Source organism: Aulonocara stuartgranti, assembly GCF_965226115.1.
Source record: "Aulonocara stuartgranti genome assembly, chromosome: 20".
Taxonomy (NCBI): domain Eukaryota; kingdom Metazoa; phylum Chordata; class Actinopteri; order Cichliformes; family Cichlidae; genus Aulonocara; species Aulonocara stuartgranti.
In genome coordinates this window covers 14,308,131-14,322,590 of record NC_138956.1, presented here as the reverse complement: position 1 = coordinate 14,322,590, position 14,460 = coordinate 14,308,131, and the positions used below count along the sequence as shown (strand labels likewise).

The 14,460-nt window shown below is 43.4% G+C and overlaps 2 protein-coding genes across 3 annotated transcripts in view; one reads left to right on the top strand and one right to left on the bottom strand.

The window, feature by feature from the left end:
- The window catches only part of LOC309697331 (uncharacterized protein), a 521,790-nt gene that overhangs the window by 44,687 nt on the left and 462,643 nt on the right, over positions 1-14,460 (bottom strand). The gene's annotated exons all lie outside the window — the stretch shown is intronic.
- plxnb1a (plexin b1a) overlaps positions 1-14,460 on the top strand; it is an 88,148-nt gene that overhangs the window by 27,702 nt on the left and 45,986 nt on the right. For both annotated transcript variants that reach the window (XM_082519165.1, XM_082519164.1), the window contains exons 2-4: positions 11,435-11,503; positions 12,159-13,023; positions 13,341-13,580. In XM_082519165.1, coding sequence (XP_082375291.1) covers positions 11,496-11,503; positions 12,159-13,023; positions 13,341-13,580 — 1,113 coding nt within the window. In that variant the 5' untranslated portion in view covers positions 11,435-11,495. The remainder of the gene's footprint in view (positions 1-11,434; positions 11,504-12,158; positions 13,024-13,340; positions 13,581-14,460) is intronic.

Below are 14,460 nucleotides of genomic sequence, written 5' to 3'. Positions count from 1 at the left end.
GCACTCAACGACGTAGACTGGGACATGTTCAGAGCATGCGCAGTCGACATCAACGAGTTTACGGAAGTAGCAGTATGCTTCGTCAATATGCTAGCGGAGGAGATTATCCCCACTGCGAGAGTCACCACATTCCCAAACCAGAAACCGTGGATGGACAGATCGATCCGCACTGCAGTAAACGCCAGGACCGCCTCCTACAACGCGGGTCTCGCCACTGGCGATATGAGCGCCTACAAAGCGGCCTCATACGGCGTGCGGCACGCAGTGAGAGATGCCAAACGCCGGTACCGGGAACGTGTGGAGTCCCGCTTCCACCAGGGCGACACACGGAGTATGTGGCACGGACTACGCACCATTACGGACTACAAAGCCAGGGACACTGCGCCGATCAACGCCGACTCTGCATTCACCAACGAGCTGAATCGGTTCTACGCCCGTAGAGGGCAGGGATAGCTCAGTAGGTAGAGTGGTTGCCCCATGATCGGAAGGTCGGGGGTTCGATTCCCCTTAACAGCTACCCTGAGGTACCCCTGAGCAAGGTACCGTCCCTACACACTGCTCCCCGGGCGCCCAATGGCTGCCCACTGCTTCACTGAGTGAATGGGTTAAATGCAGAGAGCAATTTCCCCACGGGGCTCAATAAAGTACAATAATAATGTACAATAATGTTTCGAGGTTAGCCAGGCGGCTAATGCTATCTACCGCCTGACTACCGAGGACAGTGACGTCATCAGCGAGAGACCGGTGACCAGCATCGCGGAGCATGACGTCCGAGCGGCACTGAGGAGAGTGAACACAAGGAAAGCGGCGGGGCCAGACGGCATCACCGGCCGTCTGCTGCGCTGCTGTGCTGACCAGCTAGCAGGTGTGTTCACTTACATCTTCAACGAGTCCCTGGCGAAGTCTGTGGTCCCCACATGCTTCAAAAGATCCACCATCATCCCTGTGCCCAAGAACAGCAAACCCTCATCCCTGAACGATTACCGGCCAGTTGCACTGACCTCGGTAGTAATGAAGGTGTTTGAGAGGCTGCTGAAGAACATCATCTCCTCCTCCATCCCAGACACCACAGATCCGCTGCATTTCGCCTACAGATCCAACAGATCCACAGAGGATGCCATCGCCCACGTCCTACACACCACTCTCAGCCATGTGGACAAGAAACAGGGTAACTATGTGCGAATGCTGTTTGTTGATTACAGTTCAGCGTTTAACACAATAGTGCCCTGCAGACTGTTCACAAAGCTGAGGGATCTGGGACTTAACAGCCGTCTGTGTGCATGGGTGTTGGACTTCCTCACTGGCAGAACTCAGGTGGTGAGGGTGGGCAGGTGCTTCTCCAACAGCATCACCATCAACACAGGAGCACCTCAGGGATGTGTCCTCTCGCCACTGCTCTACTCCCTCTACACTTCAGACTGTGTGGCCACCCATGGCTCCAACACCATTGTGAAGTTTGCTGACGACACAGTGGTGTTGGGTGCCATCTCCAACAACGATGAGGCGGCCCACATTCATCAAGTGAAGAATCTGGCATCGTGGTGCCAGGACAACCACCTCCAGCTGAACGTCAGCAAGACCAAGGAGCTGGTGGTGGACTTCAGAAGGGGTCAGCACAGAGACTACAAGCCCATCATCATCAATGGAGCTCCAGTGGAGAGGGTGCAGTCCTTCAAGTATTATGGTGTCCACATCTCCTCAGACCTGACATGGGCTGCCCACATTCAGGTCCAGACCAAAAAGGCTAGGCAGCGCCTGTATCACCTACGACAACTGAGGAAGTTCAGGGTCTCTCCAAAGATCCTCAGGATTTTCTATACAGGCGCTGTGGAGAGCATCCTCACACAGAACATGACATCGTGGTTTGGGAACAGCTGTGTGAAGGACCAAAAAGCTCTCCAGAGAGTGATCCGTACAGCAGAACGCTGCTGCAGGATTGCTCTCCCCCCGCTTCAGGACACCTACACCAGGAGACGCCAGACTAGAGCAGCGCAGATACTGAAGGACCCGTCCCATCCAGGCAACAAACTGTTCCAACTTCTGCAATCTGGTAGAAGGTTCCGCATCTTCCGGGCAAGGACAGAGAGACTCAAGAGGAGCTTCTATCCCCAAGCCATCCGTGCCCTAAACACACACACCCGCCCGCTCACATCATCTATAATTGACTGAGACAGGACTCTTCCAGACACTCTAAACCAAGGCACAATGTACATTTCAATTCCTTTCATTTTAAATATGTTTATATTGTCTATCCTGTAAAATAGTCAGATGTCTATTCATATTAATGCACAGAATTCACCTGCTTGCTGCTACTACTGCACATTCACCCAGTGTATATACTATATGTATGTATATATATATATATATATAATGTTCTTCCTCTACACCCCCCCCCCCCATTTTTGCACATGTCGAGGAGCGTGTCAGGCTACATTTCACTGTGTGTTATACTTGTATAACTATGCATGTGACAAATAAAGAACCTTGAACCTTGAACCTTATGTATTAGAAGACAGGTGTTTACAAACCTCCAACAGTCTAAGAGTGATTGTAGTCAGTCTGAGAGGGATAGTTTGGAGGCAGGTTGCCTCCCACCAATCAAAAGTGGTCGCCACAACTATTCTCAATCAATCGTTGACAGGAAAAAGTGATTGCCATGCTTTTTTTTTTTTTTCTGTGTGTGTGACTGTGTCATTAGGTGAATGAGTTGGCTTTTTTAATGCATTTAATTAATGTCATATTTAAAGGCATTGGATTGTCCTTAACACATTCATTTTTTCTGCTAGGACTACTCTTAGCAACAAAAATATCCAGCTAACAATCTAGCTTATGTTGGCTGTACAAACCAAAACAGGAATATATTTTTTTGCTACGTCATGCATGTTTTTTTTTAAAGCATCCTGTCTCTCATGAGTGAGTGAATTAAATAGCTGGATGCTGCTTAAGCTGTGGCTCTCAGTTTAACACTAGGTAGCACAGCAAATTGGCAAGTAAAGACCGTTAAGATAAATAGCAGCTACCTGATGCATATGAATCTCTAATGAAGGCTTAGCTGGCTAAAATATCAGAGCTTGACTGCCACTGAATCGTAGGTGCTGATGTCAATACAATATAATTCATCTCAATTAACTAATGACACATCTTTAAATGAGCCTTTATCTTTTTGTGTCTCATGTTAAAAGAAAACAAAATCCATGTTGGATTATATTAAACAACATTTTTCCTTTCCTAAATATCTGCTACCAGTTCAGCAGCAAATGCAGGTTGTTGAACTTTTAAACTTCTAATGCTGAGTTGTGCTTTTATACTTTAATTTACTGCACCAAGTAATTGTTTTTTTAATGATGTATACTATTTAAAGGTATTTTTATTTCAGTATTGCCTCATGCACAAAAGACATGTTAACATTTTGTAGCAGGAAAAGCTGCTGTAGTGTTAATGGCTCTTATATTTTGCTGTTTTAATCTTACACAGTGTGAACCAGTAAATAGAATTCAGCCTGCATTGCTTTATTTTTTACTGTGATGTGTTGTTATATCTTCTGTTAATGCAAGTTTAATTGTTTTTTTTAACACTTTGGTGATCTGATAAAATAAAGATAAAATTTGATTTTCTTTCTTTCATAGTGGCATCAACCTGCTATATTGACATGAATAGTCTTTTTTACTCATAGACCAGTTTTGTTAGCACACTGGTGCAGAGGTAGCAGGAGATAATTAGTATTAGATTTGGCAGATGAAAGCCAGTGGCGCTTACAATGCATCTCAGGTTGAGGGGGACACGCTGGACCAAGCAGCTAGGCTCAACACCTGCTTCTTCCGGGCAGAGCACTACTGCCTCCAGGGTGAAAGGATCCTGTCATAAAACGGGCTAAGTAAGTGCATGTGTGGGTAGACTCTCTTTTTAAGGGAAGTGGCTTTTATCCCGTGTCCGTTAACTGTAGCCACTTGGTCAGAGAGCTGTGAAAGGGACACTATTCCCTGCTGCAGCAGACAGAGAGCTCCTTCAGCACACCGGAGGGACAGAGAGAGAGACCCTCTGTGTCTGCATGTGAACTGCGGGGGGAGAAATGGCCATTGACCCTAAAGAGGGCAACGGATATGGAAAAAGGCCAAGCATGTGTGCATCTGCCTCTCATAATATTAGTGATCTAAACATACTGATCTAACTATCTAAGTGGAGAGACACAACCAGCAACCACACTGTTGTTCCAGTAGTTCTAGTATGCTATGCTTGCAGGACACACAACACTAGACAATGGCATCTTGTCTATCAGGGATATGCTCCGCTGTTGTTCATGTTGATGGTTGATTGGAAGACTCCAGCTGTCAAATCTTTGTTCTCTTCTTTGACAATCTAATCATCATTTGTATGAAAATATGAGCATCATGCTTCCAAGCACTCACACAACCAAAACACGATCCAGAACTTGCTGCAAATGAATAGTTTAATGTTGACTCATGGGTATTTTCACATCTGCATCCATGTTGTGGGGGCAGGAATCTAAGCAAAAATGACCAGACCTCCCTTCTTCCGTCCTGGGTCCAGAAAGCATTTCAATGAGATCCTTCAACCATCTCGACTGAATAGCTGAGCTCCTGTCTGGAGAACCTGTCTCTAAGTCTGAGCGCAGATACCCTCGTAAGATAACTAATGTCCCCTGATTGTATCTGTGATCTACCCCCTGTTCATGGTCATTGGTGAGCGTAGGACTGTAGAACATTATGTCCACAGTCATACATTCATTCTCAGATTGCACTTGACCACAACTGTGTGGAGACTTTCTGCTCAACTCTTCCCCTACTGGTGAACGTGATCCTGAGATACTTCAAGTCATCCACTTGGTAATAGGAACCCACTCTTTTTAGACTGAGAAAGTCAGTGAGTGCTAATTCTCATTACAGATATTTCACACTTGAACACCTCTGTTGATGCAGATTTTTTAAAATTATTAATTTACCCTTGTTCTTTTCTTCTTCTTGTTGTTGCTTCTACCTTTATATCAGGGCAGGGGTGTCCTACTCTAGACCTCGAGAGCCAGTGTCCTGCAGGTTTTAGATGTGTCCTTGATCCATCACAGCTGATTTAAATGGCTAAATTACCTCCTCAACATTTCTTGAAGTTCACCAGAGGCCTGGTAATGAACTAATAAGGGTGATATTTAAAACCTACAGGACACCGGCTCTCGAGGCCTGGAGTTGGCCACCCCTGGGTCAGGGAAACTAGTGTACGCTACCACACACATTGTCAAAGAACTGAAGCTACTTCCAGCTACTCTCTGCTTCTGATCAGGATGCTGCTGAATTTGCTGTTTGTTGTTTATCTTTATCTGGATGTCTGCAACTGAAAAAATTCAGTTCTTCTCCACCATCATTAGAAACCTCACAAACACTGCAAGTGTTCTCATAGACTTTGTTTGTAGTGAGTCAGTCTCACAAAGCTCTCTGCAGTTTTTTTGTCATAAATCGATTTCAAGCATTTCCTGATAAATACATGTTCCTGTTCTGTATATTCTCACTTGCATCCTATTTGCGTGTGGCCACTGAAAGCCCTGCTGATCTCTAACAGATCCTTTGCCACTTCCTCTACTGTATTCTCTGGAAGGGATCCACAGATGCTACTGTTGCAGAGCCCGGGGCCTGGGGCGAGACGCCAGCCAACCCACCACTACATAACAATGCAAGGCAGTGCTCCATGGCTCCGGGCCCAGTGTCCCCCCACTGTCTCTGCGCTGTTGAACTCACATATTTTATGGGGTCTTTGGTGGTCAGTGGGCTGTCGCGGCTCATTAGGAGCTTTAGAAATGATCTTGCACAGCAGACTCTCGCAGTGATTAATAAACATGGACAGAGAGAGAGCGACAGGAATGGGTAGGGTGAAAGTTCACAGATGAGACCGCATTCTGAGACATTTATAGAGGTCATTAAATATGCTGGGTAGCACAAACACAGTACAGTAAATCACCATTTCTCTTACAGTTTATTGGGTTAAACTAATTATCAGTAGCCAATCATCCAAAAAGAAACATGAAAATACAACATTTGTGAGAAAATCCCAGATAAACTTTTGCTTTTGCTTTGTTTACATGTCACAGTTTACTTCATAGTTTCTATATGACGACCCTTTCCCCTCCCCTTTTCAGCTGAAATGGGCCAACAAGAGGTTATTTATAGGTTGCTGGACTGCGTCCCATGGCTGAATATGCTGCATACCAGACACAACTGATGAACACTGGAGATTGTTGATGAAAGGCATGAGAGAGGCCGCCCCTTTGCAGCTCTAAAGGGTGTCACTGGTATTTGTTTGACTACCAAGCACTTCTACAGACCAGATGTCGTGAATAAAGCAGAGCTCAAGGACAGGAAACGTTTAAAAGTTATGAAATGAAAGTTGTTGGATGAAGTAAAAGACATGGAGTTAAATGATTTTTTTAGAAGAAGCAATCCAAATTTAATGATTGCTCATTTCATTGATGGATGAAGCGAAAATGTTGCTTATCTTTAAAAGGTCTTATACACTGACAGAAATATCCCAGATCGGACTTCCCCTCTTTGACTTTTACATTGACTACGACTCTATTTCTCACGTCTCTGTTCCTTCCCATCCCTCTCTACTCTGCCCCACACCACAGTCATTCAGTCTGATCTCATGGTAGCTTGTAGGAAGACATCACTGATGACTAGCAAGAGGAAGTTCCCATGGCAATGGGGTCACAGTTGGCTATAAATATGTTGACCTCGTCATGTTGTCCGGTCAAAGAGCAGGTGAGGACGCCTGTTAAGAGTGGCAGTGAGAATTTGTGTAGAATAGTTCCCAGGCTCTCCATTACAGAGGCTGGATAGGCCTAAAATATCCAGCTTAACAAGTTATTAGCCCTGACACAGTAATTGTTTTAAGTTAGTTTTAGATTGGAGTAGATTAAATTAGTCTTTATTGTCCCTCTTAAGAAAAAAAATTGTTCTGGGAAACGGCTGGCATAGTTCCATCCAAGTGCAATCAAATGCAGCATGCTGTATCACAACTAGACCAGAATATATTTCACAGTATGGTACACTGTACTTTACTGGATCCACTGAATTATAGTAGCTAGCTTCATTATTACGTTAACCTGTAAAATAAAAACAAACCCCTTTTAGTCTGAGCACCGCAGTGTTTCTATGATCCTAATGCGAGACTTTCAGTGACAACAACCGTTCTCTTACAGATGAAATCCCATTCATACGTAAACAAATATAAACCCCCCCAAAAAACTAAATTTCGAAGCTTCCTCAAAGTAATTTTTTATGTTATAGCTGATTTAGTACAGGCAATAGCAAAAGACAGCTAGTGTTAGCCAATGTTGGCAAACCTTACCTATGAAGTTATAAGGAGAAGTCTTAAAGTCAACTTTATTACTGTGCTATGACTCTTTATGACTTATGCTTTATGCGACCATTGAGCATGTATTAAGTTCATGCTCATGAAGCCAGGCATAGCCGTTCACACTGAGCACAGCACCCACTAGAGGAGGTCGGGGTCTCAGGCCACCCTCAGTGTCCTGCTGGAGGTCATTTTTACATCCTTGGCAGTGCTCATCCTGTTCCTCCTTGCACAAAGGACCAGATACCATTCTTGTTGATGCGTTAAAGATCTTCTACAACCCTGTCCAGCTCTCCTAGAGTAACTGCATGTCTCCTGGAATCTCCTCCATGCTTTTGACACTGAGACATAGCAAACCTTATGGCAATGACATGTTTATTGATGTGCCATCCTGGAGGAGTTGGACTACCTGTGCAACCTCTGTAGGGTCCAGGTATTGCCTCATGCTGCTGGTAGTGAGAAAACAGTCAATAAAATATCAGAGGCATCCATGTGTAAAAGCATTTCTGTTTTGGGGATTGTCTCATTGTTGCCCCTCTAGTGCATTTCTTGTTAATTTCAATAACACCAAAGCAGCTGAAACAACCCCCTCTGCTACTTACCTGACCAGATCAGTATCTCACAAGTTTAGCTGACTTAAATCTACAGGGTGGGCCATTTATATGGATACACTGTAATAAAATGGGAATGGTTGGTGATATTGAAGTCCTGTTTGTGGCACATTAGTATATGTGAGGGGGTAAACTCCTCAAGATGGGTGGTGACCATGGTGGCCATTTAGAAGTCGGCCATCTTGGATACAACTTTTATTTTTTCAATAGGAAGAGGGCCATGTGACACATCAGACTTATTGGTAATGTCACAAGAAAAACAATGGTGTGCTTGGTTTCAACATAACTTTATTCTTTCATGAGTTATTTACAAGTTTCTGACCACTTATAAAATGTGTTCAATGTGCTGCCCATTGTGTTGGATTGTCAATGCAACCCTCTTCTCCCACTCTTCACACACTGATAACACTGCAGGAGAAATGCCAGCACAGGCATCCAGTATCCGTAGTTTCAGGTGCTGCACATCTCGTATCTTCAAACCATAGACAATTGCCTTCAGATGACCACAAAGATAAAAGTCTAAGGGTGTCAGATTGGGAGACCTTGGGGGCCATTCAATGGACCCACGACGACCAATCCACTTTCCAGGTAACTGTTCATCTAGGAATGCTCGGACCTGGCACCCATAATGTGGTGGTGCACCATCTTGCTGGAATGTGCCAGCTTCAGTGCATAAAGAGGGAAACACATCATCGTGTAGCAATTTCAAATGTCCAATGACCTTGAGGTTTCCATGAAGAATGGACCCACTATCGTTGTACCCCATATACCACACCAAACCATCACTTTTGTTGTTCCAACAGTCTTGGAGGGATCCATCCAATGTGGGTTAATGTCAGACCAATAGCGGTGGTTTTGTTTGTTTTTCTTCACCATTCACATAAAAGTTTGCCTCATCACTGAACAAAATATTCTGCGTGAACTGAGGGTCCTGTTCCAATTTTTGTTTTGCCCATTCTGCAAATTCTGTGCTGCAGTAGCTGGAGTTTGTAAGGGTGCCATTTGTGAGTAGCTAATATATTTACCGAAGAGATGTTCGACTAATGCCACTCTCCAGTGACATGCGGTGAGTGCTACGCTGTGGGCTCTTGCTGAATGAAGCTAGGACACCCACTGATGTTTCTTCATTAGTGACAGTTTTCTTGCGTCCACATTTTGGCAAATCCAACACTGAACCAGTTTCACGAAACTTAGCAAGCAGTTTGTTAACTGTAGCATGGGAGATGGGTGGTCCCGTAGGGTGTTTTGCATTGAAATCTGCTGCAATGACCCGGTATCACCAGATATCAACACAATTTTGATCCGCTCCTTACGTGTTAACCTCTTCGACATGTCAATGGCTGTGAACAAAGAGAAACTTGTAAATAACTCATGAAAGAATAAAGTTAAGTTGAAACCAAGCCCACCATTGTTTTTCTTGTGACATTACCAATAAGTTTGATGTGTCACATGGCCCTCTTCCTATTGAAAAAGTTGTATCCAAGATGGCTGACTTCTTTTTTTTTTTTTTTTGATATACAATTTTTATTTGTTTATCAAAAATAGCATAAAACAACACAACCAAACAGAGAAGAAGAAAGAAAAAAAAAACCCCCAAAAAAACAAAAAACGGCTGACTTCTAAATGGCCACCATGGTCACCACCCATCTTGAGGAGTTTGGCCCCTCACATATACTAATGTGCCACAAACAGGACTTCAATATCACCAACCATTCCCATTTTATTACGGTGTATCCATATAAATGGCCCACCCTGTATATTCTGATTTAAAAGTGTTCCTTTCAATTTTCTTTTTCTTGAGTAGTATACATGTAGTGTTGTTAATGTTATTTCAGGACAAAAAAAAACATTACACTTCACCATTAAATTAAAAAAGGAAATGCGCTTTCATTTGTAACATGGTCTCACGAAGCCAAAACATACATGAACACTTTTGATGGAAGTGTTTTGAATGCATCACGTCAGTGTTTATGTAAGCATATGATAGCAATGCGTGTTGTTTCAGTGGACGCGATCATAGTTTCAAGTGCGGTATTTCATTTTGCAAGATGTGTGTGAGGTTATGACAACACAGATGATTTGGGAAAATGATCCACAGTTTCTTGTAGTTTCTGTTTCAGATGTTTGAGAAAATCCGTCACATGCATGAACACCAAACAGTGACACTGGTCATACTGGACAGTTCTATTTGAGAACCATTCATTCAGTAGCCAAAAACTGTTGGACTCCTGACGTCGCCCATTGGTCACATTGCCTTTTACTTTTAGGATTGCTGCTTACCTGATTGAAAACAACATGGATGTGAGGGCTGTAGGCAGTGTGAATCAATAAAACATGAGAATTTGTTTGTTTTATATGCATATTTCATGAAGACTATTCCTCCCATGTCTGTACGATTTTGAGCCCTGTTTAATAGAGTGTACTCGTTGGCTTCTCACACACAGTGTATAGTATTAGTGTATAGTGCATCATAAACCGGACGCAAATCCTTTGACAGTGGGCGTGGAGGTTATTCCTTATAATACTTCTTATTCTGCTCATGAATAAGTAAAGAGGAGGCCTTGAGACACACTCACTCACTTACCACACACACGCACCTGCTCCTGGATGGCCTCTGGTTATGCAGAGATGCGCACAGATCCACACCCATTCCCAGAGATTCCCCTCCCCTCCCACCTCCCTTGTCTTTGTCCTGATTGCAGCCCCAGGGGGTAGACAGTTAGGTGAGATGGCACTGCATGTCTAATCTCTTAGAAATCTATTTGCACTTCAAGGTAATGCTGCACAAAATTGCATTTTTTTTAATACCATACTCGTATTTTTCAGAGTCTGTCATTATGCTGTGTGTTTGGCCAGAAGTAATACTTGCCAGTGCTCAGTTTCAGTATTCTTCATATCCCTGGTTTAGGGCTTATACTTGTGTATTAGAATCTATACATTTTTAGTGTTTAAATTTTTTTTTGTTACGAGGCTTCAAATTATTGATGTTTTGTTAAGACTAGATGTGTTTATAGTAGCTATCATGAACATAAACTCTCCCTTTAGGATAAAAAAAAAAAAAAGGTGGAAAGAGGCACTATTGTACAGAGGAGTTGTTTAATTCTATATGACCCTTTCCAGGGTCAGTGAAAGGTCTGGGGAACCTGTTCAATAATTGAAGGAGTTTTATCTGTAATGTGAAAGCTCTCAGTGTCCATACACCACTTTCCTCAGAGGTGTTGAGTGATGGCTGTGGAAATGGGAAATGATAGGAGTTGTTTTGAATGTTTCCAATGGTAAGGGATACTGTGGCTGCTGGCGTTTCGATTCCATTAAATGCACTCTGCACAGCGACAGAGTTAAACGCTATGCAAGTAATCTTACACGCTGGTGCTATGACATTTTCAAGAGGGGGAATAAGAGTCACCTTAAATCTTGCTTCTGTATGTCATGAATTTGCCATTCTTTTCCTGCTTTGTGTGCAGATTGGATATCCCATGTGTTGCTGCTGTCCAGACAGATGAAAGGATGGGGATATAATTCTGGATGATAAGGTGAAGAATTTCTTCAGCTGAACAGAGAACATAAATGGTGAGATCCCATTTTTCTGAACAAAGCACCATTTTAAAAAGGCTAAAACCAAAAATGTGCTGTCAGATGTTAATAACCTGTCTGCACCCAGTGGACCCAAATCAATTTGTTCATACAAATTTCAGTTGGGCAGATATCACTCAAAGATAAATAAATAGTTCATTTGCTGTTCTAGCTTTATATTAATGTATACAGGTAATGGTATAAATAGGGGGAATGACACATAATAATACAGAGCCCATTTCTATTAGTGTGGCAAAGAGGAATATCCTGTTTCAGACATAATACCTGCTAGTGGGTCCGTTTGGTGTTGGCTTTGGTCATGTTCGGCAACTGTCATAAGAAAGGTACAGGATATTACTTGAAGGCATTTAGTTAAACTGTGTGCATGCTTGGAATAATCAGCATTAGTTAGAAAAAAGAGCATTTTCTTGCTAGCTTAAATTCTTAAGAGGTTTTCAACACGTAATATTTCTGATGTTAAACCTAAGCTCTATAAAACTCTTAAGTTGCACTTTCCTTAGCTATATGGAAGCAGCTTTTAGCCTTATTAAATGCTGATGTTCAATCTTAAATATACGCTAGTGCAAGCCTTTAACCCTTTTTTCCCATCCTCAGAGTGTTTGCCATGCTACATGGGAACTCCACCCTGGTCTTACTGTTCATCCTCACCATTTTTGCCACTGTCTATGGTCATTCCTACCCCCGTTTTTCCCGTAATGACACTGAGTTCCAGCACCTGGTGCTCCACCCCGACCCCTCTGCGGGGACTGTGTACGTGGGGGCCAGGGACCACCTTTTCCAACTGGATGGCTTAGATGGACTGCGGTTGGAGCAAGAAGAGAGCACTGGACCTGTAATCGACAGCAAAGAATGCCTGCCCCCAGTCACTGACACAAATTGTCCCCAAGCCAGAAGAACCAGTAATCACAACAAATTACTGCTGGTGGATCCTAAAGCATTGGAGTTGATCACATGTGGCAGTGTGCACCAGGGCACCTGCCAGAAACGTAGCCTGAGGTCAGTCAGAGAGGTTTTGTTCTCTACCGAGAGGCCTGTGGATACCCAGTATGTTGCAGCCAATGATCCATCAGTGTCAACAGTTGGTTTGGTAGTGCGGCCAAGTGGCGGAGATAGAACTGTGATGTATGTTGGTCGGGGCTATACCGCCAGCCACCCACCCATCTCCACACGCCACCTTTCATTAAAACCCATCTTTTCCTATGAAGAGACAGCTAAACTAGCTGTGGCTGGGCGTCTTTCGGAGTATGATCATCATTTTGTGACAGCGTTCACACGGGGCACGTACGTGTACTTCTTATTTTACCGCCGTGACATCAAGTCACCATCAAGGGACTACCGGACATATGTCGCCAGAGTGTGCATGGAAGACACTTCCTACTATTCGTATGTGGAAATTCCTCTTGTCTGCCTATCACAGTCCCATTCACCTAGGAGTTACAATCTGCTCCAGGCAGCCCAGGTATTGAGTCAAAACATTATGAACACTTGTGCCTGATATCTTGTTGGTTCTTCACATTGCATCACAACCATTTTATTTTAACCATTTTATTTATTAGTGATAGAATTGCCACCCCAATATTTTTGGTGACCCCCATTTATTTCCCTTAAATAACTAGAATCAACATTTAAAATTGTGCTTTGTATTTCCTTCAGTTAACTTTGTCTAATATTACAATTATTTTGATGATCTGAAACATGTAAGTGTGACAAGTATGCTGAAGAATAAGTGTTCATCAGGGTTACGCTGACCCTTTTTCTGTGCCTTTGTTGGAACAGGTGGGACACGGGCCGGGTCTGCAGGGTGAGGATCTGCTAGGAGTCTTTTCCACCAGCACCAGCCCCACAAACGACAATCCCTCACATGAGTCAGCTCTGTGCATTTTCTCTCTACACGAGCTGGACAGATACATCAACTCAACCCGTGACCTCTGCTACACCAAAGATGGGCGGGGGGAGGGAACAGGAGAGGCCTACATAGAATATGAGGTCAAGTCCAGCTGTGCCAACCTGCCCGTGGTAAGAATACAGGAGTAAATGTTTTGGGGATTAAGCGCTGACCTGCTTTTGATGTTGATCTTTCCCGTGAAAACAAATATTTTTTTTGAGCCTTTGCATGCTCATGTGAACCTTTCAGATTGCTGAGAGAGAACATCCTTAATGCTTTGTGCTAGTTATAGCAGGAAAGCCTCACAGTAGATACATTAAAACTCTCTATCATAAGGACTTATTCCCTGATGTCGACCCATACCTCAGCTATATCGACTAATTTGATGTAAGTGTTCAGCGGAAGCCAAAACAGATACAACCATGTAACGAAGAATGACAGGACTGGTAAGATTAAGTGTAGTAACAAGAAGAAGTAGTGACTACATATAATGGATGGATGAAAGTGAAGTAATGAGGTCCTTGTTAAAAAAAACCCTAAGGTCTCTAAAGCCCCAGGAGTAGCTCTGCCCAGCTGCAGCCATTCAGAGACCCTCTCCACTGCCCTGCAAACTGCTCAGGTCCTGCCAGCCCACAGAAGCATTTAATGGGATCGTTAGGGATCAATAAACCAAACTACCCCTGAATCATATGTGAAACTGCTTAATGAGCTCTGACAAGGAAGGACGAGTCTTCTTTTGAAAGCCACGGGCAGAAGAAAATAGAAAGGGAGAGAGGGGAAGAAACAGAGACGTGAAGAGAAAGCCTGTGGAATATAGTGCAAAAGAGGAGGAAATGAAAGTAAGGAAATAGATGAATGGGGAAGATAAAGTTGTATTAAATCATGAAGTTCCCCTCCTAGCAATGATGAAACGTTATCATTATTTTCTTAATAAACAAACTGAGCAAACTAAAAAAAGATCTCTCATTCTACCCACTCCTCCTCCTCCTCCTCCTCCAGGGCCAATTATCT